The sequence below is a fragment of the Chrysemys picta genome, chromosome 5 (assembly GCF_011386835.1).
Source record: "Chrysemys picta bellii isolate R12L10 chromosome 5, ASM1138683v2, whole genome shotgun sequence".
NCBI classification, from domain to species: Eukaryota; Metazoa; Chordata; order Testudines; family Emydidae; genus Chrysemys; species Chrysemys picta.
Window position 1 is genome coordinate 141,981,781 of NC_088795.1, and position 25,276 is coordinate 142,007,056.

The window sequence follows — 25,276 nt, forward strand, 5'->3', positions numbered from 1 at the left end:
GGAGGAAGAGTAGTGTAGATACCAGTTTAGTAGGTGATACTGGTGACAGAATGTCTGTGCCTAATTGGGTAAAGAAAGTGAGAGAAGCCAAACAGCAAAAATTAAGATGTTTGTAAACTAATGCGAGGAGCCTAGGTAACAAAATGGAGGAACTAGAGCTATTGGTGCAGGAAGTGAAACCAGAAATTATAGGGATAACAGAAACATGGTGGAATAGTAGTCATGATGGAATTAAAACCAATAGTAAAAGGTTCTATAGCCATATAAATAAGAAGAAAACAAAGAAAGAAGAAGTCGGACTATTAAACACTGAGGATGGAGTGGAGATTAAGGATAATTTAGGCATGGCCCAATATCTAAACAAATAGCCTCAGTCTTTAATGAGGCTAATGAGGAGCTTAGGGATAATGGTAGGATGACAAATGGGAATGAAGATATGGAGGTAGATATTACCACATCCGAGGTAGAAGCCAAACTCGAACAGCTTAATGGGACTAAATCGGGGGCCCCAGCTTATCTTCATCCAAGAATATTAAAGGAACTGGCACATGAAATTGCAAGCCCATTAGCAAGAATTTTTAATGAATCTGTAAACTCAGGGGTTGTACCGTATGACTGGAGAATTGCTAACATAGTTCCTATTTTTAAGAAAGAGAAAAAAGTGATCCGGGTAACTACAGGCCTGTTAGTTTGATATCTGTAGTATGCAAGGTCTTGGAAAAAATTGAAGGAGAAAGTAGTTAAGGACATTGAGGTCAATGGTAATTGGGACAAAATACAACATGGTTTACAAAAGGTAGATCGTGCCAAACCAACCTGATCTCCTTCTTTGAGAAGGTAACAGATTTTTTAGACAAAGGAAACGCAGTGTATCTAATTTACCTTGATTTAAGTAAGGCATTTGATACGGTTCCACATGGGGAATTATTAGCTAAATTGGAAAAGATGGGAATCAATATGAAAATTGAAAGGTGGATAAGGAACTGGTTAAAGGGGTGACTACAGCGGGTCATACCGAAAGGTGAACTGTCAGGCTGGAAGGAGGTTACTAGTGGAGTTCCTCAGGGATCGGTTTTGGGACCAATCTTATTTAATCTTTTTATTACTGACCTTGGCACAAAAAGTGGGAATGTGCTAATAAAGTTTGAGGATGACACAAAGCTGGGAGGTATTGCCAATACAGAGAGGGACCAGGATATCCTACAGGAAGATTTGGATGACCTTGTAAACAGGAGTAATAGTACTAGGATGAAATTTAATAGTGAAAAGTGCAAGGTCATGCATTTAGGGATTACTAACAAGAATTTTTGTTATAAACTGGGGACGCATGCCACGCATCACTTGGAAGTAACAGAGGAGGAGAAGGACCTCGGAGTATTGGTTGATCACAGGATGACTATGAGCTGCCAATGTGATATGGCTGTGAAAAAAGCTAATGCGGGCTTAGGGTTAGGAGTGGTACCTGAGGCAGTGAATGGGAAGACTGCTGAAGGAAAGACTTTGATACCTGGAAGGGGGAATGTTGAGTGACCTGGCCAGAAGGCAGAGTCATGAAGAGGATGCTGCGGGTCCTGGGATGAGAGAGGAGATGCAGGCCTGAGAGAGAGAAGGCATAATGGCATGCGACCATGGGAAGGGGTGTTGGCCTCGAGAGCTAATCCCTATAGTGAGCAGGAGGAGGCACCAGCCAAGTGGTGAGTGGTGCACCCCATCACAAGTCCCCTTTGGTTCTCAAGTGGGCAGTCTTCCCCTGGCAAATAGTGATTCTCTCCCACCCCCTCCCCCACATACCTCCCAAAGGATTATGGACATATCTGGATGGACTTTTAAGAGGATGCAAAGTCCATTCCTCTGGCCCCAGTCTTATCTCACTATTTGAGATTCATGCTCCAACCCATGGAGATGCTAGAGCTGTTCCAGTAAATGGTAGGAAATTTTGTTGCCATTGGCAAAACTACCTGTTTTTCACTAGCCTTGTTCTTGGAAACAGATTAATTGTTTTTGCTCTAATGTTTTTAAAACAAAACAAAACAAAAAAGAACAACCTGAGCCAGAGCTGAAACCGAGTCTATTTCAGCCCAAACAGTTAGTTTGCCAAACGGAGACAAAATTAAAAGTTAGGTTATAATGGAAGGTATATATGCAACTGTAGCCCACACACCTCCTGAGTGTGATGTTCTATCCCCTCTAATGGCACCGAGACCACTTAGAGATGAATGAATCTGCTCTACAGCCTTAGCTGAGAGGCAGCTGGCTTTTAGCTCATGCAGTAGAGCAGTGGCTCTCAAACCTTTTTTTACTGGTGACCCCTTTCACATAGCAAGCCTCTGAGTGCGACCTCCCTTATAAATTAAAACTACTTTTTTATATATTTAACACCATTATAAATGCTGGAGCAAAGCAGGGTTTGGGGTGGAGGCTGACAGCTCATGACCCCCCATGTAATAACCTTGCGACCCCCTGAGGGGTCTGGATTCCCAGTTTGATAACCCCTGCAGTAGAGGCTCCTGCATTTAGCTCCTGAGGTCCCAGGTTCAATCCCATTTGCTAACAACCAGGGTTTGTCAGCATTATACAACTTTAATATAGGTATCACTGCTATTGACCTCTAAAAATACAAGCTTAACTTTTCAACTGAATAGTGATTTTTGGGTGTTAACTTGAGATACCTTAAAAATAGAGGGCTCTTTAACCTGGCAGAAAAGAGCAGTACAAGATCAAATCCCTGGAAGCTGACACTAGGAAAATTCAGAGTAGAAATAAAGTTAAATTCAACAGTGAGGGGAATTAACTATTAGAACAATTTGTGTTGGGGTCTGGTGGATTCCTCATCAAATGAGGTGTTTAAACCAACTCTGGATATCTTTCTAAATGTGGGTTTGAAGCAGGAATCACTTGGTGAAATCAAGTCCATGGTCCGTTATGCAGGAAGCTAGACAAGAGATCCCTTCTGGTTTTATAATCTCTGAATTTATGAAAAAGAACCTGATTTTCAGAAGTACTTAGCAGCTGCCCTCTGGGGGGAAGGATAGCTCAGTGGTTTGAGCACTGGCTTACTAAACCCAGGGTTATGAGCTCAATCCTTGAGGGGGCCACTTAGAGGGATCTCAGGCAAAATCAGTACTTGGTCCTGCTAGTGAAGGTAGGGGGCTAGACTCAATGACCTTTCAGGGTCCCTTCCAGCTCTATGAGATAGGCATATATTTATATTAAAATTAGGTCTTTTTAGGATGTCTCAAGTTGGGCATTCAAAAACTGAGACATAGTCAATAATTACTTTTGAAAACTTAGGCCACAGTCCTTTTACAGTCTTATACACATGGATAGCCTTTGTACTATGGTGTGTGCCAGAAAAACCGAAACCAGAAATCCCCTGTAAAAATTGCACAGTAATGTGTGCTTGTACAACACATTATGGACTAATTTTAACAAACCAGAGGAACAGGGAAAATCTAGTGGAATATATGCCACCTACATCTGTAGATCATTTAATATTGTAGTTAACTGTCCCATTCCCTCAGCTGCAATGGAAGATTGTGCTGTGCATGTATTTGCAGTTAAATTAATTAGAGAAGGTAATTGTATCATCTCCTGAATTACACCTACTCTGTATTGCCCTCCAACACTGAAATAAACACCCCCAAATCAGAATCACAATGGTCAGAAATTAAAAGCCATCACTTATTTCCCTCCTCCCAGCCAAATCCCTCTACCATTTCATCACCAAGTGGGGGTGGGTGGGGAAGTAGGAGGGGGAAGAAAGCAAAATTATGTAAGAATGAAAAACAACCTACACATCTGCATCTAAGGATAGAAAAAATGTATATTATATGGCATTATTAGAGAAATAATATTTACAATGCCATTATATAAATCAATGGGATAGCCTCTCCTTGGATCATGTGTTCAGTTCTGGTGACTGCATCTCAAAAAGAATATAACAGAAATAGAAGGGATTCAGAGATGGGAGATTATGTTTAGATGCTTCAACAATCTTTCATATAGTGAGAGAGTGAAAAGACGGGGGCTGTTTACTTTAGAGAGGCAATGAATAAGAGGGGACACAATAGATGCAAAATGGTAGATGATCTGTGTTTGGGTGCATGGGACAAGGATTCCTACGGAAGTCTCAAGCTGCTGCTGAGAGAATTAATTGCTGACTATAAAGTTTCTCTGTTTTCCAGATACTGATCCTATTTGCTTTTTGTACTGAAAATTAATTTAAAGATTGTGCTAAAATAATGATCTTTTTGTAGGCTTTTCCTGTTCTTTGCTACTGTGCCAACTAATCCCACAATAAAATGCTTTTCCATTTGAATTGATGTTTTAATGAACTGTGAACATACTTTAAGCCACAACTAGGATCTTTGCACAAATGTCCCATTGACGTTAGTGGAAATTCCATCCAGGGAATATAGGCAGAACATGACCCTAGAATGTAAGTGTAGGCCGGCAGGGAAGTCATATCAAAAAGTATCTTGTATGCAGAGACACACAGTGTGTTTCACTATGATCTCATAAGAAATAAAATCAACTTTAAATAATATCCAGTCTTGGATGCCTGGAGATTAACTGTGTACAAAATGGAAAGTTAAAATAATCAGCTAATGCTTGTCATCAAGTTGTCTTCCCTCTCACAGCTAGGGCCATATTCCATGAGTGACTTGAATCTGTATAAAGCAACAGCGGGTCCTGTGGCACCTTTAAGACTAACGGAAGTATTGGAGCATAAGCTTTCGTGGGTGAATGCCCACTTCATCAGACGCATTCACTTACGAAAGCTTATGCTCCAATACTTCTGTTAGTCTTAAAGGTGCCACAGGACCCTCTGTTGCTTTTTACAGATTCAGACTAACACGGCCACCCCTCTGATACTTGAATCTGTATTTGGCATGAGATCTTGGGCATCCTGCAGAGCAAGCTATGGGATTCCTTTTTTTTGGAATTGTTTTATGCTACTTACTTCCTCTCATGATGCTTAGCTACCACAGTGACTGAAACCTGAAATATACAGATGGACTGCACTCGATGGTTATTACTATCTCCCCAGCACTCTACTTACCTCAACAGAACTGTTCACTGAGCCTCCTGCTAGCATATGTCTGGTGTACTGTATAAACTGCTGGAGCCCATCCTGCACAGCCTGTATCACTCTGTCTCCCTTTTGTTGGAAAGAGCCTTCTCTTGGTAAGGAGCGAAGTTCTGAAATGCAGGTCTGAAGCCGAGGAAAGCTCCCTTTTACTTGCTGCAAAACAGTATTCAATTAAATTAAAGAGAGGACATTTAAAATGGAATAACAATTATTTTTCACACAATTCAGTTTGGTTGTAGAACACATTGCCCGAAGATTACAGGGTTCAAAAAGGATTGGACAGTGATATGGATCACAAGACTATCCAAAGTTGTATTGTAAAGATTTTTAAAAGAACAAGAGTTTTGGGAGGATTATAAACCCTCTTGCTTCAGGACATGAGTCAATTAGGGGCTAGGAAGAAGTTTTTTGTTTGTTTTTTCCCCTGTGGGCAGGTTATTCCATGGCTAACTGACTGCTGTGGCATTTCCTGAACCTTCCTTGGAGGCAGCTGGTAGTGGCTACTGTTGTAAACAGGATAGTGGACTAGATAGACCACTTGTCTAAATCAGTCTGTCGATCCATGTAGCGCCAGAGGCACAACTCACTAGTGCAGCTGCATCCCACTACAACTGCTTGTGTTTTGGCTCACGTACGGGTGATATATAAAGGATACAATGCTTAGTTACCAAGATGATAGGTTTCAGGGTAGCAGCCGTGTTAGTCTGTATCCTTAAAAAGAACAAATTTGTTAGTCTCTAAGGTGCCACAAGTACTCCTGTTCTTTTCAAGATGATAGCCATTTTATACGTTGTGTTTATCCATTCAGGGCGGTGGGTAAGCCTTGTGCTTGGGGGGCTAGCTCCCAGCCCGGCCCACCCCTAATACCCTCTTCTCCCCCGAAGCCCACAGCCCCCCACCCCGCAGCCCCAGGTCACCCAAGTGTCTCCAGCCTCAGAGCACCTGGTAAGTGGCGCATGGCTTCCTGGAAGAGGAGCAGCCTGCCTGGGCTGGGGCCAACTAGCTGCAGGAGGCGGGCTTGGGGCAGGACCATGCAAGGCTCTTTGGGGAGGCACAGCCTTCCCCAGCCTATTATACGCGCTGCTCATGTTCAAGGTTATCTAACACATGTACCAAATCGTGACCTTTTCCTAATGTAGACAGAAGTTAACAACTTTTGCCTCGATATAGCTGGTTGAGGTCAATCCCAGTAGGGAGTCCTAGAGTCTAGATTAGCATTTACAAATATGTCAATTAAACTACAATAGGAACAAAGTCTCCACTGTAGACATACCCAGTAAATGAATTGTAGTAAAATCTGGCCCATAGTATGTAAAAATTGCTGCTAAATGTACATTAAAGGAGCCAGCAAAAGTTGTTATTTACAGCAGTTTAAACTCCTAGACTCACTTTTGAATTTGGCCTTCAGTCTCTATTAGCCCATGGAACCAAATAGCAATCTGTTTTGGAAGCCACTGTGGAGTCAGGGACAATCATAGGACTGGAAGGGACCTTGAGAGGTCATCTCGTCCAGTGCCCTGCACTCATGGCAGGACTGAGTATTATCTAGACCAATAATAAAGTGCTTCTCCAGCTTTCTGAAGGTAAAGATAATTAACAATAAATATAGAGCTAGATTCTGATGCTACTCAAGCACTTTGAGGAGAGGAAAGTGATCAGACAGCATGGATTCACCAAGGGGAAGTTGTGCCTCACTAACCTAATTGCCTTCTATGACGAGATAACTGGCTCTGTGGATGAGGAGAAAGCAGTGGACGTGTTATTCCTTGACTTTAGCAAAGCTTTTGATACGGTCTCCCACAGTATTCTTGCCAGCAAGTTAAAGAAGTATGGGCTGGATGAATGGACTATACGGTGGATAGAAAGCTGGCTAGATCGTCGGGCTCAACAGGTAGTGATCAATGGCTTGATGTCTAGTTGGCAGCTGGTATCAAGTGGAGTGCCCCAAGGGTCTATCGTGGGGGCCTGTTTTGTTCAATATCTTCATTAATGATCTGGAGGATGGCGTGGATTGCATCCTCAGCAAGTTTGCAGATGACAGTAAGCTGGGAGGAGTGGTAGATACCTTGGAGGGTAGGGATAGGATACAGAGGGACCTAGACAAATTAGAGGATTGGGTCAAAAGAAATCTGATGAGGTTCAACAAGGACAAGTGCAGAGTCCTGCACTTAGGACGGAAGAATCCCATGCACTGCTACAGACTAGGGACCGAGTGGCGATGCAGCAGTTCTGCAGAAAAGGACCTAGGTTAACAGTGGACGAGAAGCTGGATATGAGTCAACAGTGTGTCCTTGTTGCCAAGAAAGCTAACAGCATTTTGGGCTGTATAAGTAGGGGCATTGCCAGCATATCGAGGGATGTGATCATTCCCCTCTGTTCGGCACTGGTGAGGCCTCATCTGGAGTACTGTGTCCAGTTTTGGGCCCCACACTACAGGAAGGATGTGGAAAAATTGGAATGAGTCCACTGGAGGGCAGCAAAAATGATTAGGGGGCTGGAACACATGATTTATGAGGAGAGGCTGCGGGAACTGGGATTATTTAGTCTGCAGCAGAGAAGAATGAGGGGGGATTTGATAGCTGCTTTCAACTACCTGAAGGTGGGTTCCAAAGAGGATGGATCTAGACTGTTCTCAGTGGTAGCAGATGACAGAACAAGGAGTAATGGTCTCAAGTTGCAGTGTGGGAGGTTTAGGTTGGATATTAGGAAAAACTTTTTCACTAGGAGGGTGGTGAAGCACTGGAATGGGTTACCTAGGGAGGTGGTGGAATCTCCTTCCTTAGAGGTTTTTAAGGTCAGGCTTGACAAAGCTCTGGCTAGGATATTTTAGATGGGGATTGGTCCTGCTTTGAGCAGGGGGTTGGATTAGATGACCTCCTGAGGTCCCTTCCAACCCTGATATTCTATAATTCTGTGATACCCAATGTGAGTAATGATACTCACTACTCAATCTGGGGAGTCTCCACTAATGTCAATGGGGTCCCTTGAGGAGTATGATGCTGCTCAGTATCGGTAAGTATCAGACTCTGGACCTAAATAACACTTCAAATTTTGGCAGAAAAAATTCCTTCTGCCCAGACCAAGTGGGTTTTTACTATAGACACATTTTAGAAGGAGATTCAGGAATTTGGAGAGTCCCAGTAAGCCTCTCCAGGCCCCAGTTTGAGAAACTCTGTTAAAAATTATTTTTTTGAACCTCTGCTTTGTTAAAAACCAGGTCAAAGCTTTATGCGCTCACTCCAAAGACCTTCTCTTGTAAAGTAAATTATGTTAAACTGCAATTATTGTGCTAGGGGCTTTAATCTGTAACGTTGTGCAGCTTTGGGTTAGTGGGCCCAGACTAGTGAATACCTAGAATGAACACTGGATTAGTTCCTAATCCCAAAGCTCTAAATCAAACAAAATACCATTGTATTTGTCCCCAATCTCCTGTTGTTCTTATTGGGAGACTTGAGTCTTTGACCTGCTTGGCATAATCATTTTCTAATTGGATTAAAGACATTTATGAATGCACAATTCCACATTTAGGTCCACAATACCATGTTTAAAGGGTACCCTATTCCAACACAGTACTTGTTTTCTAAATAAAGGAAGCAGCACTAATGCAAAGTGTATTCCCCAACTGTAGGGGAGGAAAGCTAAATGAGGCAGAGGCAATAAAAAGAACCTGGAAGCTAACTGACTGCAAGTTAGATGGGAAGTTAGAACGTAATAATGGCCATACTGGTTCAGACCAATGGTCCATCTAGCCTACTATCTTGTCTCTGACAGTGGCTGATGCCAGCTGCTTCAGAGGGAATGAACAGAAAAGGGTGGTTTTGAGTGATCCATCCTCTGTTGTCCAGTCCCAGCTTCTAGCAGTTGGTGATTTCAGGATACGGGGTATGTCCCTGTCCATCTTGGCTAATAGCCATTAATGGACCTATCCTCAATGAACTTATCTAATTATTTTTTTAACCCAGTTATACTTTTGGCATTCACAACATCCTCTGGTAATGAAGTCCACAGAGTGTGCATTGTGTGGAAAAAGTAGTTCTGTTTGTGTTAAACTGGCTGCCTATTGATTTCATAGGATGACTCCTAGTTCTTGTGTTATGTAAGCAGTAAATAACACTTACTTTCTCTATCATATTCCCTCCCCATCCCCAGTTATCTTTTTTTCTAAAATGAACTGTCCCAGTCTTTTTAATCTCTCCTTACATGGAACTCCTCCATACCCCTAATCACTTTTTTTGCCCTTCTCTGCACCTTTTCCAATTCTAATATATCTTTTCTGAGATGAGGCAACCAGAACTATATGCAGTATTCAAGGTTTGGGCATACAATGGATTTATATAGTGGAATTATGATATTTTCTGTTTTATCTATCCATTTCCTAATGATTCCTAACTTTCTGTTAGTTTGTTTTGACTGCCGTTGCAGGCTGAGCTGATGTTTTCATGGAGGATAGGTCCATCAATAGCTATTAGTCAGGATGGGCAGGGATGGTGTTCCTAGCCTCTGTTTGCCAGAAGTTGGGAATGGGTGACAAGGAATGGATCACTTAATGATTACCTGTTCTGTTAATTCCCTCTGGGACATCTGGCATTGGCCACTGTCGGACGACAGGATACTGGGCTAGATGGACCTTTGGTCTGACCCAATATGGCCGTTCTTATGTTCTTAACTAGCCACGATGACTCCAAAATCCTTCTTGAGTGCTAACAGCTAATTTATAACCCATCATTTTGTATGTATAGTAGGGATTATGTTTTCCAATGTGCATTACTTTGCACTTATCAACACTGAATTTCATCAGCCATTTTGTTGCCCAGTCACTCAGTGTAGTGAGATCCCTATGTAAGTCTTGCATTCAGGTTTGAACTTAACTATCTTGAGTAGTTTTGTATCGTCTGGAAATTGTGCCAACTCACTGTTCTCCCCCTTTCCCAGATCATTTATGAATATGTTGAACAGCAATGGTCCCAGTACAGATGCTTGGAGGACCCCGCTATTTATCTCTCTCCATTCTGAAAACTGACCATTTATTCCTGTCCTTTGTTTCCTGTCTTTTAACCAGTTACTGATATTCCCTTTTATCCCACGACAGCTTACTTTGCTTAAGAGACTTTGGTGTGGGACCTTGTCAAAGGCTTTCTGAATGTCCAAGTACACTGTGTCGACTGGATCACCCTTGTCCACATGCTTGTTGACACCCTCAAATAATTCTAATGGATTGGTGAGGCATGATTTCCATTTACAAGACCATGCTGGCTCTTCCTTAACATACCATCTTTATCTATCTGTCTGATAATTCTGCTGTTTACTATAGTTTCAACCAATTTGCCTGGTACTGAAGTCAGGCTTACCAACCTGTAATTGCCAGGACAGACTCTGGAGTCTTTTTAAAAAATATGCACTACATTAGCTACCCTCCAGTCATCTGGTACAGAAGCTGATTTGAATTGTAGCTTACATGCGACAGTTACTAGTTCTGCAATTTCATATTTGAGTTCCTTAAGAACTCTTGGGTTAATACCATCTGGTCCTGGTGACTTATTACTGTTTAATTGATTAATTTATTTCAACACCTCTTCAACTGAAACTTCAATCTGGGACAGTTCCTCAGATTTGTCACCTAAACAAAAAACAGCTTGGATGTGGGGATCTCATCTTTCCTACATCCTCTGCAGTGAAGACTGATGCAAATAATTAATTTAGCCATAGGCTCCAACTTCTGCTGGCACCGATGGGTGTTCGACCCTGCTCTGCCCGTAGTCCTGCCCTGACTCCACCCCGCCCTACCCCTTCCCACCCCTGCCCTGCCCCCATTCCAATATTGGAAAGAGTCCAGCGGAGGGCAACAAAAATGATTAGGAGTCTGGAGCACATGACTTATGAGAAGAGGCTGAGGGAACTGGGATTGTTTAGTCTCCAGAAGAGAAGGATGAGGGGGGATTTGATAGCTGCTTTCAACTACCTGAAGGGGCGTTCCAAAGAGGATGGAGCTCGGCTGTTCTCAGTGGTGGCAGATGACAGAGCAAGGCGCAATGGTCTCAAGTTGCAGTGGGGGAGGTCTAGGTTGGATATTAGGAAACACTATTTCACTAGGAGGGTGGTGAAGCACTGGAATGGGTAACCTAGGGAGATGGTGGAATCTCTTTCCTTGGAGGTTTTTAAGGCCCGGCTTGACAAAGCCCTGGCTGGGATGATTTAGTTGGGAATTGGTCCTGCTTTGATCAGGGGGTTGGACTAGATGACCTCCTGAGGTCCCTTCCAACACTGATATTCCATGATTCCATGATTCTAACCCCTTCCCCAAAGTCCCTGCCCCAACTCCATCCCCTCCCTGCCCCTATTGGACTCCTTCCCCAAATCCCCGGCCCCGTCCCGCCTCCTTCCCTGAGCATGCCACATTCCCTCTCCTCCCCCCTCTCTCCCAGAGTTTGTTACACCGCGAAACAGCTGTTTTGCAGTGGCAAGCGCTGGGAGCTAGGGGGAGAAGCGGGGACGCAGCACTCACGGGAGGAGGCGGAGGTGAGGTGTGGCAGGGAGGGGAGCTTGGCTGCCGGTGGGTGCAGATAACCTACTAATTTTTCCCTGGGGGGTGCTCCAGCCCCGGAGCACCCACGGAGTTGGTGCCTATGCATTTAGCTCAGGGGTGGCAAACTTTTTGGCCCGAGGGCCACATGTTGGTATGGAAATTGTATGGTGGGCCATGAATGCTCACAAAATTGGGGTTGGGGTGCAGGAGGGGGTGAGGGCTCTGGCTGGGGGTGCGGGCTCTGGGGTGGGGCCAGAAATGAGGAGTTCAGGGTGCGTGAGGGGACTCCGGGCTGGGGCAGGGGGTAGGAGTGCGGGGAGGAGTGGGAGGGCTCCAGCTGGAGGTGCGGGCTCTGGAGTGAGGCTGGGAATGAGGGATTTGGGGTGTAGGAGGGTGCTCCAGGCTGGGACTAAGGCATTCAGAGGATGGGAGGGGGAGTTCAGGGTGCGGGAGTAGGCTCCAGGCCGGGGGAAGGAGGTTGGGGTGCGGGAGGAGGTCAGGGGTGCAGGTTCTGGGCGGCACTTACCTGAAGCAGCTCCTAGAAGCAGCGGCATGTCCCCCTTCCGGCTCCTATGCGGAGGCACGACCAGGCGGCTCTGCGTGCTGCCCAGTCCACAGGCACCACCCCTGCAGCTCCCATTACCCATAGTTCCTGGCCAATGGGAGCTGCGGGGGTGGTGCTTGGGGTGGGGATAGTGCGCGGAGCCTCCTGGCTGTCCCTAAATGTAGGAGCTGGAGGGGGGGGCATGCTGCTTCTTCCGGGAGCCTTGGCACATGTGCGCAGACCAGCCTCTGACCCCGCTCCCCGACTGGAGCGCGGGAGGAGTGCAAGCCCCAGATCCCACTCCCCAGCAGGAGCTCGAGGGCTGGTTTAAACCGGCTGGAGGGTTGGATATGATCCCCGGACCGTAGTTTGCTCACCTCTGATTTAGCTTCTCTGCAACAGCCTTGTCTTCCTTGAGTGCCCCGTTAGCACCTTAATTGTACTGTGACCCAGGGCTTGTTTGACAGGCGTCCTGCTTCTGATTTACTTTTAAAAAAATGCTGTTAGTTTTTGTGTCTTTAACTAGTTGCTCTTCAAATTGTTTTTTGGCCTGCCTAATTATACTCTTGAGTTGCCAGCATTTTTGCTCTTTTCTATTTTCCTCAGTAGGATCTGACTTCCAATTGTTAAAGGATGCCTGTTTGCCTCTAACTGTTTCTTTTATTCTGCTGTTAAGCTACTGTGGCATTTTTCAGTCCTTTTACTGTTTTGTTTTGTTGTTTTTTTTATAATTTGGGGTATACATTTAGTTTGAGCCTGTATTATGGTGTTTTTAAATAGTTTCCATGCTGTTTGCAAGCATTTCACCCTCTGGACTGTTCCTTTTAATTTCCATTTAAAGAGTTTCCTCACTTTTGTGTAGTTCCCCTTTTGAAGTTAAATGCTCCTGTGGTGGGTTTCTCTGGCATTTCCCCCAGTACAAGGATGTTAAATTTAATTTCAGTATGGTAGCTATTACTGAGCAATTCAGCTATATTCACCTCTTGGACCAGATCCTAGTTTGCTTGTTCTGTTACTATTTTCCTTTAATTATTATTTTGATCCCCTGCTACTTGCTGCCAGGACAGTCCTTTCAGGCACTAGGTCTCTAATTACGTTTGGTTTATAAAATAACATGATGGGGACAGCAGAAGCCAATGGAGCTCACTCCCTAAATTGGGGGTGGTGGGCCCGAGGGGTGCACATGACTTAGCCAGAGCACACCAGTGAGGCATGACAGGAAGGTGAACTGGAAGTCATGCTTTAGCTCTGTTGCAATGTGGAAATGATACACTGTGTAATACCGAAGTGTAATTAACAGAGAATGCTCACACTCCAGAGGTGCAGTCCCTGAGAACAGGCTTGCGTGTACTCATTTAAAGTCAGTAGAGAGTTTGTCTTAAACTAAGTTTATCCTGAGTTGCAGGCAGGCAGCATGGGCGGTGGGTGAACCCACCCCCTTCAGGGAGGGTAGCTCGCCGGCTCCACCCTTTTTGCCCAAGGCACTGCCCCCCGCACACCGGAGCCCCAAGACCCCCCCGCCCATGACCAGAGAAGACCCGAGGACCCCCAGCCAGGCTGGAGTAGCCCTGGCATGTCCCCCCCCCCCAAGAGCGCCGGCCCAACCCCAGCTCCTGGCCAAGCCACTGGCCCCCCAAGCGCCAGGCCAACCCCAGCTCCTGGCCAAGGCACTGGCCCCCCAAGCGCCAGCCAATCCCAGTGCCTGGCTGAGCCACTGGCCCCCACAGGCCTACCCCAGCGCTACCCTGGCTGCTGGCAGGCCCGAGCTCCAGGCTACTGGAGCTGAGTCCCCACCGGCTTCAGGGTGTGGGGGGGGAGGGCGGGGCCACAGCCTAGCCTTTAATACCCGCCGCCCATGGCAGGCAGCAAGTTTACTTGAACTAACATGCTTTCACAGGAAAGTGACTCAATGAAGTCAGTGCATGTGTGGCTACTGAGCTGTATCAGAGTATAGGAATATTGTATAGGCATCTACTGGTGTAGGCAGAAAACAGATGGACTTGGCTGCCTTTTGCTGAAGTTCTGAGTAACATATAGCTGGACAGAGCACCAGACAATATCAAAACAATCCATATGAGACTGAATACAAACACTATTGATGCAGTGCCTAGAGGCTCCAGTCAAGATAAAGGCATCATGGTGCTCTGCAGACCCAGAGGAGGTTTTGGTCCCTGCCCTGAGGAGCTTACTATTTTTATTAACTACACTAATAAAGTGCCCATCCAGTGCTCTGGGTATTCTTTTACTAACTATTTTAAGAGCAGATGTAACAAATGACTAGACAATTGAGGGAAGGTGGAAGGAAGACCTGGGTAACTGTAATGAATTAATAGGTTCAGTTTTGTATGCTAACATCATGCACAGGTGCCTTTGTAGAAACATTGTGGCTTTTTTCATAGTGACAAATAATCACAGGACTGGAAGGGACCTCAAAAGGTCATCTAGTCCAGCCCTCTGCACTCATGGCAGGACTAAGTATTATCTAGACCATCTCTGACAGGTGTTTGTCTAACCTATTCTTAAAAATCTCCAATGAGGGAGATTCCACAACCTTCCTAGGCAATTTATTCTAGTGCTTAACCACCCTCATAGTTAGGAAGTTTTTCCTAATGTCCAACCTAAACTTCCCTTGCTGCAATTTAAGCCCATCCCTTCTTGTCCTAGCCTTAGCGACTAAGAAGAAAAAATTTTCTCGCTCCTTGTAACAACCTTTTATGTACTTGAAAACTGTTATAATGTCCCCTCTCAGTCTTCTCTTTTCCAGACTAAACAAACCCAATTTTTTCAATTTTCCCTCAGGTCACGTTTTCTAGACCTTTAATCGTTTTTGCTGCTCTTCTCTGGACTTTCTCCAATTTGTCCACATCTTTCCTGACATGTGGCACCCAGAACTGGACACCATACTCCAGTTGAGGCCTAATCAGCACAGAGTAGAGTGGAAGAATTACTTCTCATGTCTTGCTTACAACACTCCTGCTAATACATCCCAGAATCATATTAGCTTTTTTTGCAACAATATAACACTGTTGACTCATATTTAGCTTGTGATCCACTATGACCCCCAGATCCATTTCAGCAGTACTCCTTCCTAGGCAGTCATTTCCCATTTTGTATGCATATAACTGATTGTTCCTTCCTAAGTGGAGTACTTTGCATTTGTCCTTATTGAGTAATCACTGACTGCCCCTCAATTTAACCACAATTAGTATCTGTTTTACAGTAGCACCCAGAGTTCCCTATCAGGATTTTAACAGTAGTAATGTATATTATGGTAGCACCAAAGGTTGCAGCTGAGACTGGGGTCCCAATGTGCTGTGTGCTGCACAGAAACATCAGAGCACACAATCTCTGCCCTGAGGAGTTTGCAGTCTAACTAGACAAGACAGACAAACCATAATAGACAGATGACAGATACGCACAATGTCAAAGGGCCATGTCTGGTTTTGTTTTACTTTAATTTCACTTCTGATTTTCCTCCAACTATCTTACCCAACCCTCAAGCCCTGTCCCAGTGTCTCAGCCAACTTGCCACTGTCATTTCAACGTGCTACTTTCCCATTCTGCCCACTCCAGACTGTTGTATTTTGTTGTTTACCTTCCCTGTTATATATTGGTATTGTGTGTTCTCTCTTCCCTGCATCTCTCTATCATGTCAGTTGCACCCCAGTACCTCTCTCCTTTGTGCTGTGACAGTGCTGCTGATGGCAGAGACTCTGAAGGTGTCCCTGATCCACTGCTCCTGCCTCTAAAGGGGAGCAGAAGTCCTATGGGCCAACCCCAGAGTGGAAGTTGGTAGGCTGCAGCCCACATGGTCGGAGGGCTGGTGCTTCTGGAGGCCTGGTGCCCCAGAGTCCAAAAGGCAGCATAGCAGAAGGGGGATACGATGAGGAGAGAGTAGTGGCCTCATGGATGAGTTCAGGAAGAGTGTTCCACTTGTAAGAGATGTGTGGGAGAAGGAGCAAAATGGACAGTCAAAGCTACTTTATAGGCCAAGTAGAGAAACTAAGGGGTGTAGGCAAGGGAGAGGAGCCCTGAAATTTCTTGATGAGATTTAATTCAAAATGGAGTTCATGAGCAGAGAGAGATGAAGACTGTTCCAGATGGCAGAAGCTGCAGAAAAGAAAGTTCTTGTGCGAACAATGGTAAGGTTGGGTGGAGGGAAAGACAGAGGGCTAAGAAAAGGTGAGTAAAGGAAGAACAGGCCTGTAAAGTAGACTGGCGCACAGCTATGGAGAGGGTTAAAATAAGGAGGGCAATTTTGAACAGTATTCTGAAATGGATCCGGAGATCCGGTGGAGGTCTTTGGGGTGTAATGGGAAAGACTGACAGTGATATTCAGAACATGCTGCAATTTGGGGAACTGCTGGTCAAAGAGGCTAATGCAATTCTTGCATGTATAAACAGGGGAGTAGTGAGTAGGAAGCAGGGCTGGCTCCAGGCACCAGCATAGCAAGCAGGTGCCTGGGGCGGCTAATGAAGAGGGGGGGTTGCACGTCCGGCCGTTCGGCGGCAATTTGGCAGCGGGGCCGTCACTCCCTCTCGGAGCGAAGGACCTGCTGCCGTAGAATGAAGCGGCAGTAGAGCTGCCGCCGATCGCGGCTTTTTTTTTTTTTTTTTTTTTTGCTGCTTGGGGTGGCAAAAACGCTAGAGCCGGCCCTGGTAGGAAGGTAATTTTTCTTTTGTATATAGCACTGGTGAGACCAATCCTGGAACATGGTATCCAGTTCTGGTGTGAACATTTTAAAGACCTTTTGAAAAATTGGAGAGGATGTAGAGAAGAGCCACAAAATTTATTTGAGAGCTAAAGAAAATGCCTTAGAGTGAAAGAACTCAATCTGTTTAGCAACTGAGAGGTGACTTGATTACAGTGTATTCGTATCATCACGAGGAAAAAATATCAGGCACTAAAGGGTTTCTTTAATTTAACAGAGAAAGGCATAACAAGAACCGATGGCTAGAAGTTAAAGCCAGATACATTCAAATTAGAAATAAGTCACAAATGTTTAACAGTGAAGGTGATTAACCACAGGAACAAACTACCAAGGGAAATCATGGATTCTTCATCTCTTGAAGTCTTTGAGTCAAGACTGGATGCATTTTTGGTAGGTGTGCTTTAGTCAAACACAAATTATTGGTCTCAATACAGAGGTTGGGTGAAGTGTTACTGTCTGTGATATACAGGAGGTCAAACCAGATGATCAAATGTTCCATTCTCACCTTAAAGTCTGCGTAGGTCATAGATAAAGAGTTGCTATATAGTCAAAGTGAGAGCTGTTGGAGGAAGATCTTAGCACAGGTGAAGATTCATCTGATGTGTGGCATGGCTGGAAGAAAGTGGTGTGTCCAGAGCGCTGCTGTACTTAGAGGTCTGCTTGGGCCTAATTTTAAAGCCTGACCCAAACCCAGCCTGAGCACAAGCTGACCTGAATTCTATCCAAACCCGAGAGGGTTCAATAGTTTTCAGACCCGACCCAAACTTGATCCTTCCCTCTGAACCTGTTTCAGTGCTGCTGCCTCATCCTTGGGCTTTGACCTGGTGGGGGCTTCCCACTCCCCATACCCCATGGCTGTGATCCATCTCTCGACACCTCCTGCCCATGGGGTCTGTGCCAGCATGGCTGCATAACCCCTCTGGGCTGCTGCAGCCTTGCTGTACTGTGTGTGCTGCGGAGTGAGAGCTGCTGTGATGTGTCGGCACACTCACTCCGCTGCGCACACACATCACAGTGTGGTGGCAGCATCCAGCAGGAGCAAGGCACACAACTGCTTCCGTGTGGGCTCTACAGGCAGAAGGAGGTGATCAGAGCCTACCCGACCCTGAGAGACTCAGGTTGTTTACTGACCCGACCTGAACCAGATCCCTGTAGTTGGGGTCTGTTGGGTTGCAAGGCTCTACCGGTGATCCCTGGCAGATTAGCTGTGGGGGCATTGTGAGCTGGCACAGTTTAGCAGGGGCGGCTCTAGGCACCAGCACCAGCAAAGCAAGCACGTGCTTGGGGCAGCCCATTTGCAGGGGCGGCAGAGATCCAGCATGGGAGCTGAGAACCAACAGGGGGCCCTGGGAGCTGTAGTTCCTTGGTTAGCTCCCTGCCTATAGAGCCAGCCCTGGAGCAGGGAAAGAACTACATTTCCCAGCATTCCCTTGGCCACTACCAACAGGAAAGAGGGGGAGGGAGTGAGGAAGCTGAGACCTCATGCTGCAGCCTGCTGTGAATGGAGGGCTGCACTGGGAGTAGGGATACCATATTTTAACATTCAAAAAATAGGACACTCCACAGGGAGGGAGGGTAGCCCCACCCTGCCCCCATCCACTCCCTCCGACTGCCCCCCACAGAAACCTCAACCCATCCAACCCCCCTGCTCCCTGTCCCCTGATCACCCCCTCCCGGGACCCCTGCCCCAACTGCCCCCCAGGACCCCACCCCCTATCTAAGCCCCACTGGTCCTTGTCCCCTGATTGCCCCCTTCCGGGACCCCACCCCCTATCTAAGCCTCCCTTCTCCTTGTCCCCAACTGCCCCCTCCTGAGCCCCCCCCCCAAGGTCCCCCCAGGACCCCACCCCCTACCTGTCCCCTGACAAACCCTTGGGACTCCCATGCCTATCCAACCGCTGCCTGTCCCCTGACTGCCCCCCGAACCTCCGCCCTATCCAACCCCCACTGCTCCCTGTCCCTTGACTGCCCCCCCAGAACCCTCTACCCCTCTCCAACCTCCCAGCCCCCTTACCGTGCCACTCAGACCAGCGTGTCTGGCTTCGCGCAGTGCCAGACACGCTGCTACATACATGCTGCCGTGCTCCCCTGCGGAGCCACAGGCCGCTCCCTCCCCTCCCCCAGCACCTGCCTTCCAGATTTGAACACCTCAAAATTCAGGAGTGCTCAAGCTCAGTTTGGGCGGCTGTTACTTCATGTCTCCCAAATCAAATATACTGATCCACTGTAACTTGCTGTAGAAAAAGTAGGATAAAATTGAGCAAGAAATGCTTTCCAGTGGTTATTAGGACTGGAATTGCTATTTTCAACAGCCATTGCCTTTTTTTGTTTGTTTGTTTGTTTAAAAGGAAGACAGTGATATCGCATTGGCAAATTCCCCATAGAAAGAAAGAGTGGAACAAAAGAATAATAAAGGCACCTCAACTTTTCCTCATTTATGGAGGACAATCTTATAATATGCATCCAGATATCCTCCAATCACACAAGCTGAAAATTGTTTCACTTTACTGCAGTTCTGTAACCAGCAGAGGCTAACAGCAGGAGTTTGCCTGGGAGCTGTCCAAGAGGAGGTACGCTAAGTGCTGCATTAGGGGGGCTGTGTTGGTGGGCCTTGAGTGGGCCTGACTGGTATATAAGGGCAGTCAGCAGCGAACCAGCTGAGCGGCGAACAGCAGAGGCTAACAGCAGGAGTTTGCCTGGGAGTTCGCGTGGGGAGAGCGCACCGAGGCTTTCATCTGCAGGTTTCTCCGAGTAGTTTCTGCAACAGTTGAGGAAGCTCCTAAGAGGACGGTGATATGGAAGGTGAGCGATCAGCTGTTGTAACCTGCACAGGTTGTGCCATGTTTGTCTTTCTTCCGCAGGACAGAAGTGACTTTGTCTGTACAAAGTGCAAGCTGGTCTCCATATTGGAGGAGAAGGTTCGAGGGCTGGAGAAACGAGTATCGACTCTGCGTTGCATAAGGGAAAATGAAGATTTCCTGGACAGACGTCAAGAGATGCTTCTACGGCCACAATGTTCTGAAGGTTCAGAGCAGGCGCAGCAGGGACAGAAGGATTGTGAGGAGGTTTGGCAGCATGTGACCTCCAGAAGAAGAAAGAGGAGCGTCCATGCACCAGCAATGGAGATACAGGTGAGCAATCGTTTCCATGTTCTCTCTACAGGTGCTAATGCGGAGAGTGGACTAGATGGCCCATCTGAGGGAAGGGAGCAGAAGGAGACTCCACCGATTGGAAGGCAAAAGATGCACTGTCCTAGGGATGGGGGTTCCACGACCACCACTCCCAAGAGGAGGAGGAGGGTGGTGGTGGTCGGGGACTCCCTCCTCAGGGGGACTGAGTCATCTATCTGCCGCCCTGACCGGGAAAACCGAGAGGTCTGCTGCTTGCCAGGAGCTAGGATACACGATGTGACGGAGAGACTGCCGAGACTCATCAAGCCCTCGGATCGCTACCCCTTCCTGCTTCTCCACGTGGGCACCAATGATACTGCCAAGAATGACCTTGAGCGGATCACTGCAGACTACGTGGCTCTGGGAAGAAGGATAAAGGAGTTTGAGGCGCAAGTGGTGTTCTCGTCCATCCTCCCTGTGCAAGGAAAAGGCCGGGGTAGAGACCGTCGAATCGTGGAAGTCAACGAATGGCTACGCAGGTGGTGTCGGAGAGAAGGCTTTGGATTCTTCGACCATGGGATGGTGTTCCAAGAAGAAGGAGTGCTAGGCAGAGACGGGCTCCACCTAACGAAGAGAGGGAAGAGCATCTTCGCCAGCAGGCTGGCTAACCTAGTGAGGAGGGCTTTAAACTAGGTTCACCGGGGGAAGGAGACCAAAGCCCTGAGGTAAGTGGGGAAATGGGATCCTGGGAGGAAGCGCAAGCAGGAGAGCGCAAGAGGGGAGGACTCCTGTCCAATGCTGAGAAAGAGGGACGATCATTGAGTTATCTTAAGTGCCTATACACAAATGCAAGAAGCCTGCGAAACAAGCAGGGAGAACTGGAAGTCCTGGCACGGTCAGGGAACTATGATGTGATTGGAATAACAGAGACTTGGTGGGATAACTCACATGACTGGAGTACTGTCATGGATGGATATAAACTGTTCAGGAAGGACAGGCAGGGCAGAAAAGGTGGGGGAGTTGCGTTGTATGTAAGAGAGGAGTATGACTGCTCAGAGCTCCGGTATGATACTGCAGAAAAACCTGAGAGTCTCTGGATAAAGTTGAGAAGTGGGAGCAACAAGGGTGATGTCGTGGTTGGAGTCTGCTATAGACCACCAGACCAGGGGGATGAGGTGGACGAGGCTTTCTTCTGGCAACTAGCAGAAGTTGCTAGATCGCAGGCCCTGGTTCTCATGGGAGACTTTAATCACCCTGATATCTGCTGGGAGAGCAATACAGCGGTGCACAGGCAATCCAGGAAATTTTTGGAAAGCGTAGGGGACAATTTCCTGGTGCAAGTGCTGGAGGAACCAACTAGGGGCAAAGCTTTTCTTGACCTGCTGCTCACAAACAGGGAAGAACTAGTAGGGGAAGCAAAAGTGGATGGGAACCTGGGAGGCAGTGACCATGAGATGGTCGAGTTCAGGATCCTGACACAAGGAAGAAAGGAGAGCAGCAGAATATGGACCCTGGACTTCAGAAAAGCAGACTTTGACTCCCTCAGGGAACAGATGGGCAGGATCCCCTGGGAGAATAACATGAAGGGCAAAGGGGTCCAGGAGAGCTGGCTGTATTTTAAAGAATCCTTATTGAGGTTGCAGGAACAAACCATCCCGATGTGTAGAAAGAATAGTAAATATGGCAGGCGACCAGCTTGGCTAAACAGTGAAATCCTTGCTGATCTTAAACGCAAAAAAGAGGCTTATAAGAAGTGGAAGATTGGACAAATGACCAGGGAGGAGTATAAAAATATTGCTCAGGCGTGCAGGAGTGAAATCAGGAAGGCCAAATCACACTTGGAGTTGCAGTTAGCAAGAGATGTTAAGAGTAACAAGAAGGGTTTCTTCAGGTATGTTAGCAACAAGAAGAAAATCAAGGAAAGTGTGGGCCCCTTACTGAATGAGGGAGGCAACCTAGTGACCGAGGATGTGGAAAAAGCTAATGTACTCAATGATTTTTTTGCCTCTGTCTTCACGCACAAGGTCAGCTCCCAGATTGCTGCACTGGGCAGTACAGCATGGGGAGAAGGTGACCAACCCTCTGTGGAGAAAGAAGTGGTTCGGGACTATTTAGAAAAACTGGACGTGCACAAGTCCATGGGGCCGGATGCGCTGCATCCGAGGGTGCTAAAGGAGTTGGCGGGTGAGATTGCAGAGCCATTAGCCATTATTTTTGAAAACTCATGGCGATCGGGGGAGGTCCCAGATGACTGGAAAAAGGCTAATGTAGTGCCCATCTTTAAAAAAGGGAAGAAGGAGGATCCGGGGAACTACAGGCCAGTCAGCCTCACCTCAGTCCCTGGAAAAATTATGGAGCAGGTCCTCAAGGAATCAATTATGAAGCATTTAGAGGAAAGGAAAGTGATCAGGAACAGTCAGCATGGATTCACGAAGGGGAAGTCGTGCCTGACTAACCTAATTGCCTTCTATGATGAGATAACTGGCTCTGTGGATGAGGGGAAAGCAGTGGATGTGTTATTTCTTGACTTTAGCAAAGCTTTTGATACTGTCTCCCACAGTATTCTTGCCACCAAGTTAAAGAAGTATGGGCTGGATGAATGGACTGTAAGGTGGATAGAAAGCTGGCTAGATCGTCGGGCTCAACGGGTAGTGATCAATGGCTCCATGTCTAGTTGGCAGCCGGTTTCAAGTGGAGTGCCCCAAGGGTCGGTCCTGGGGCCGGTTTTGTTTAATATCTTTATTAATGATCTGGAGGATGGTGTGGACTGCACTCTCAGCAAGTTTGCAGATGACACTAAACTAGGAGGCGTGGTAGATACACTAGAGGGTAGGGATCGGATACAGAGGGACCTAGACAAATTAGAGGATTGGGCAGAAAAAAACCTGATGAGGTTCAACAAGGACAAGTGCAGAGTCCTGCACTTAGGACGGAAGAATCCCATGCACTGCTACAGACTAGGGACCGAATGGCTAGGTAGCAGTTCTGCTGAAAAGGACCTAGGGGTCACAGTGGACGAGAAGCTGGATATGAGTCAACAGTGTGCTCTTGTTGCCAAGAAGGCTAACGGCATTTTGGGCTGTATAAGTAGGGGCATTGCCAGCAGATCGAGGAACGTGATCGTTCCCCTTTATTCGACATTGGTGAGGCCTCATCTGGAATACTGTGTCCAGTTTTGGGCCCCACACTACAAGAAGGATGTGGAAAAATTGGAAAGAGTCCAGCGGAGGGCAACAAAAATGATTAGGGGTCTGGAGCACATGACTTATGAGGAGAGGCTGAGAGAACTGGGATTGTTTAGTCTCCAGAAGAGAAGAATGAGGGGGGATTTGATAGCAGCCTTCAACTACCTGAAGGGGGGTTCCAAAGAGGATGGAGCTCGGCTGTTCTCAGTGGTGGCAGATGACAGAACAAGGAGCAATGGTCTCAAGTTGCGGTGGGGGAGGTCCAGGTTGGATATCAGGAAAAACTATTTCACTAGGAGGGTGGTGAAACACTGGAATGCGTTACCTAGGGAGGTGGTGGAGTCTCCTTCCTTGGAGGTTTTTAAGGCCCGGCTTGACAAAGCCCTGGCTGGGATGATTTAGCTGGGAATTGGTCCTGCTTTGAGCAGGGGGTTGGACTAGATGACCTCTTGAGGTCCCTTCCAACTCTGATATTCTATGATTCTATGATTCATATGGGAACCAATCCTGTCTGTGTTTTGTGCACATCTAAAATTCCTGCTGAATGACCTGCCCTGGGAGCGAGTTACCAATGACCCAGGGCTGCGGTGGAAGGAGGGTGCAGGTGGGGGGGGGGAGCCCACGGCTGGGGCAGCAGGAGGTGTGTGTGTGGGGCAATGGTAGGGGGGAGCCCAGGGCTGGGACGGCAGGGGGGGTGCGGGTGAGGGGGTGAGAGCCCAGGGCTGGGACGGTAGGGGGGTGCGGGTGGGGGGGTGAGAGCCCAGGGCTGGGGCAGCAGGGGGGTGCGGGTGGTGGGGGAGAGCCCAGGGTTTGGGCGGCAGGGGGGTGCGGCGAGGAGCCCAGGGCTGGGACGTGGGCGGGCAGCCAAAATTTTTTTTGCTTGGGGCGGTAAAATACCTAGAGCCGGCCCTGAGTTTAGAGCAGTGCATAGGCTGACCTGGTCCTCTACAGAGCAAATGAAAAAACAAATTCCCTGGCCCAGTGGGCTTGCCATCAAACTTCGGATGTAATGCACAGAGTAGGATTACCCAACTGTCAGCAGGAGATGGGGAGAAGAATAAGGATTACAGCAGTAAAATTACACAAGGACTCAGTTATGGCATATGCACATCTCAGGGGTTCCAAGCCACTTTGCCTTCTTCTGTCAAATCCCCCGTTAAGATTCACTTCTTCCATGAAACCCATAAAAAGTGATTCAGAGGATGATTAATTTTTTTACATATAATAACTTTGTAGGCAGGGTCTGAATGAGCTCTCCCCTGACATCAATGATGAGCTGGGGGAAAAGACTTAAGAACCAGACTACACCTACACTACCTAGGTATTCAGCAGACAGCTGCGTTGCCAAAGTGATGCATTTTGGCCGGTGGTGAGTTACAAATCACATTAGTATTGAATGGAGGGGTAATGAAATGTTGTTATCCTTATTGCACTAGTAAAGAGCAGCAGAACTGGGCTTAGCCTGTCCTGATAGAGGGGGTCATCCTCACTTACTAAGCAGGGAAGGGAGGCCAAATCCCAGTGGAAAAAGGAGAGCAGTAGGGACAGGTGTTTATACCTGGTGGTGTGTGCTCTGCCTAAGAGTCCTAGACACTATTTAACTCTCCCGCTCTCCACTGTTTAACTGCAGAGCTGATTAGAATCAATTGAGTCATTTGTTTTCTCAGGTCATCATTAGAGCTGAAACCACTGATAACCAGGTCTAAGTGCTAAGCCTAGTGTGGGGCAGTGTTTCAGTGGAACCTCACTGCAGTCTCTCTCACTAATTGCTGAAATCACTGAGAGCTGGGTTAAGGGGTGGGACCTAAAGAGGTGGCAGTAGAGAGGCAGGTGGTGGCAGAGAAAGGGACGGTACTGTGGCTAATGGCCATGGAGTGAACAATGGTGCAGCAGCAGCAATGCAGAGTGAAAGGCTGCAACTGTGGCACTGCTCAACACCTTCCCCCCAGTTCCTCCAGGGTAGGAGGTGAACTCCCAAGAACACACCTCTGAATTCTGGGTCTTTGCTGACCAAGGACAGCAACTGGGAATGGGGTGCAGTAGAGGGGAGGGCAGTGGCATGTTAAAGGAACATTTGTTTGTAAGGCTCACGCCCCAAGATGAGAAACTA

General features: G+C 47.1%; 1 protein-coding gene across 2 annotated transcripts in view; it reads right to left on the minus strand.

Annotated features, from left to right (window-relative positions):
* M1AP (meiosis 1 associated protein) overlaps window positions 1-25,276 on the minus strand; it is an 85,230-nt gene that overhangs the window by 37,651 nt on the left and 22,303 nt on the right. For both annotated transcript variants that reach the window (XR_010601966.1, XM_065598376.1), the window contains one exon: window positions 5,063-5,245. Coding sequence is in view for 1 of the 2 variants with exons in the window: in XM_065598376.1 (XP_065454448.1) it covers window positions 5,063-5,245 (183 nt within the window). In the remaining variant the exon portion in view is untranslated. The remainder of the gene's footprint in view (window positions 1-5,062; window positions 5,246-25,276) is intronic.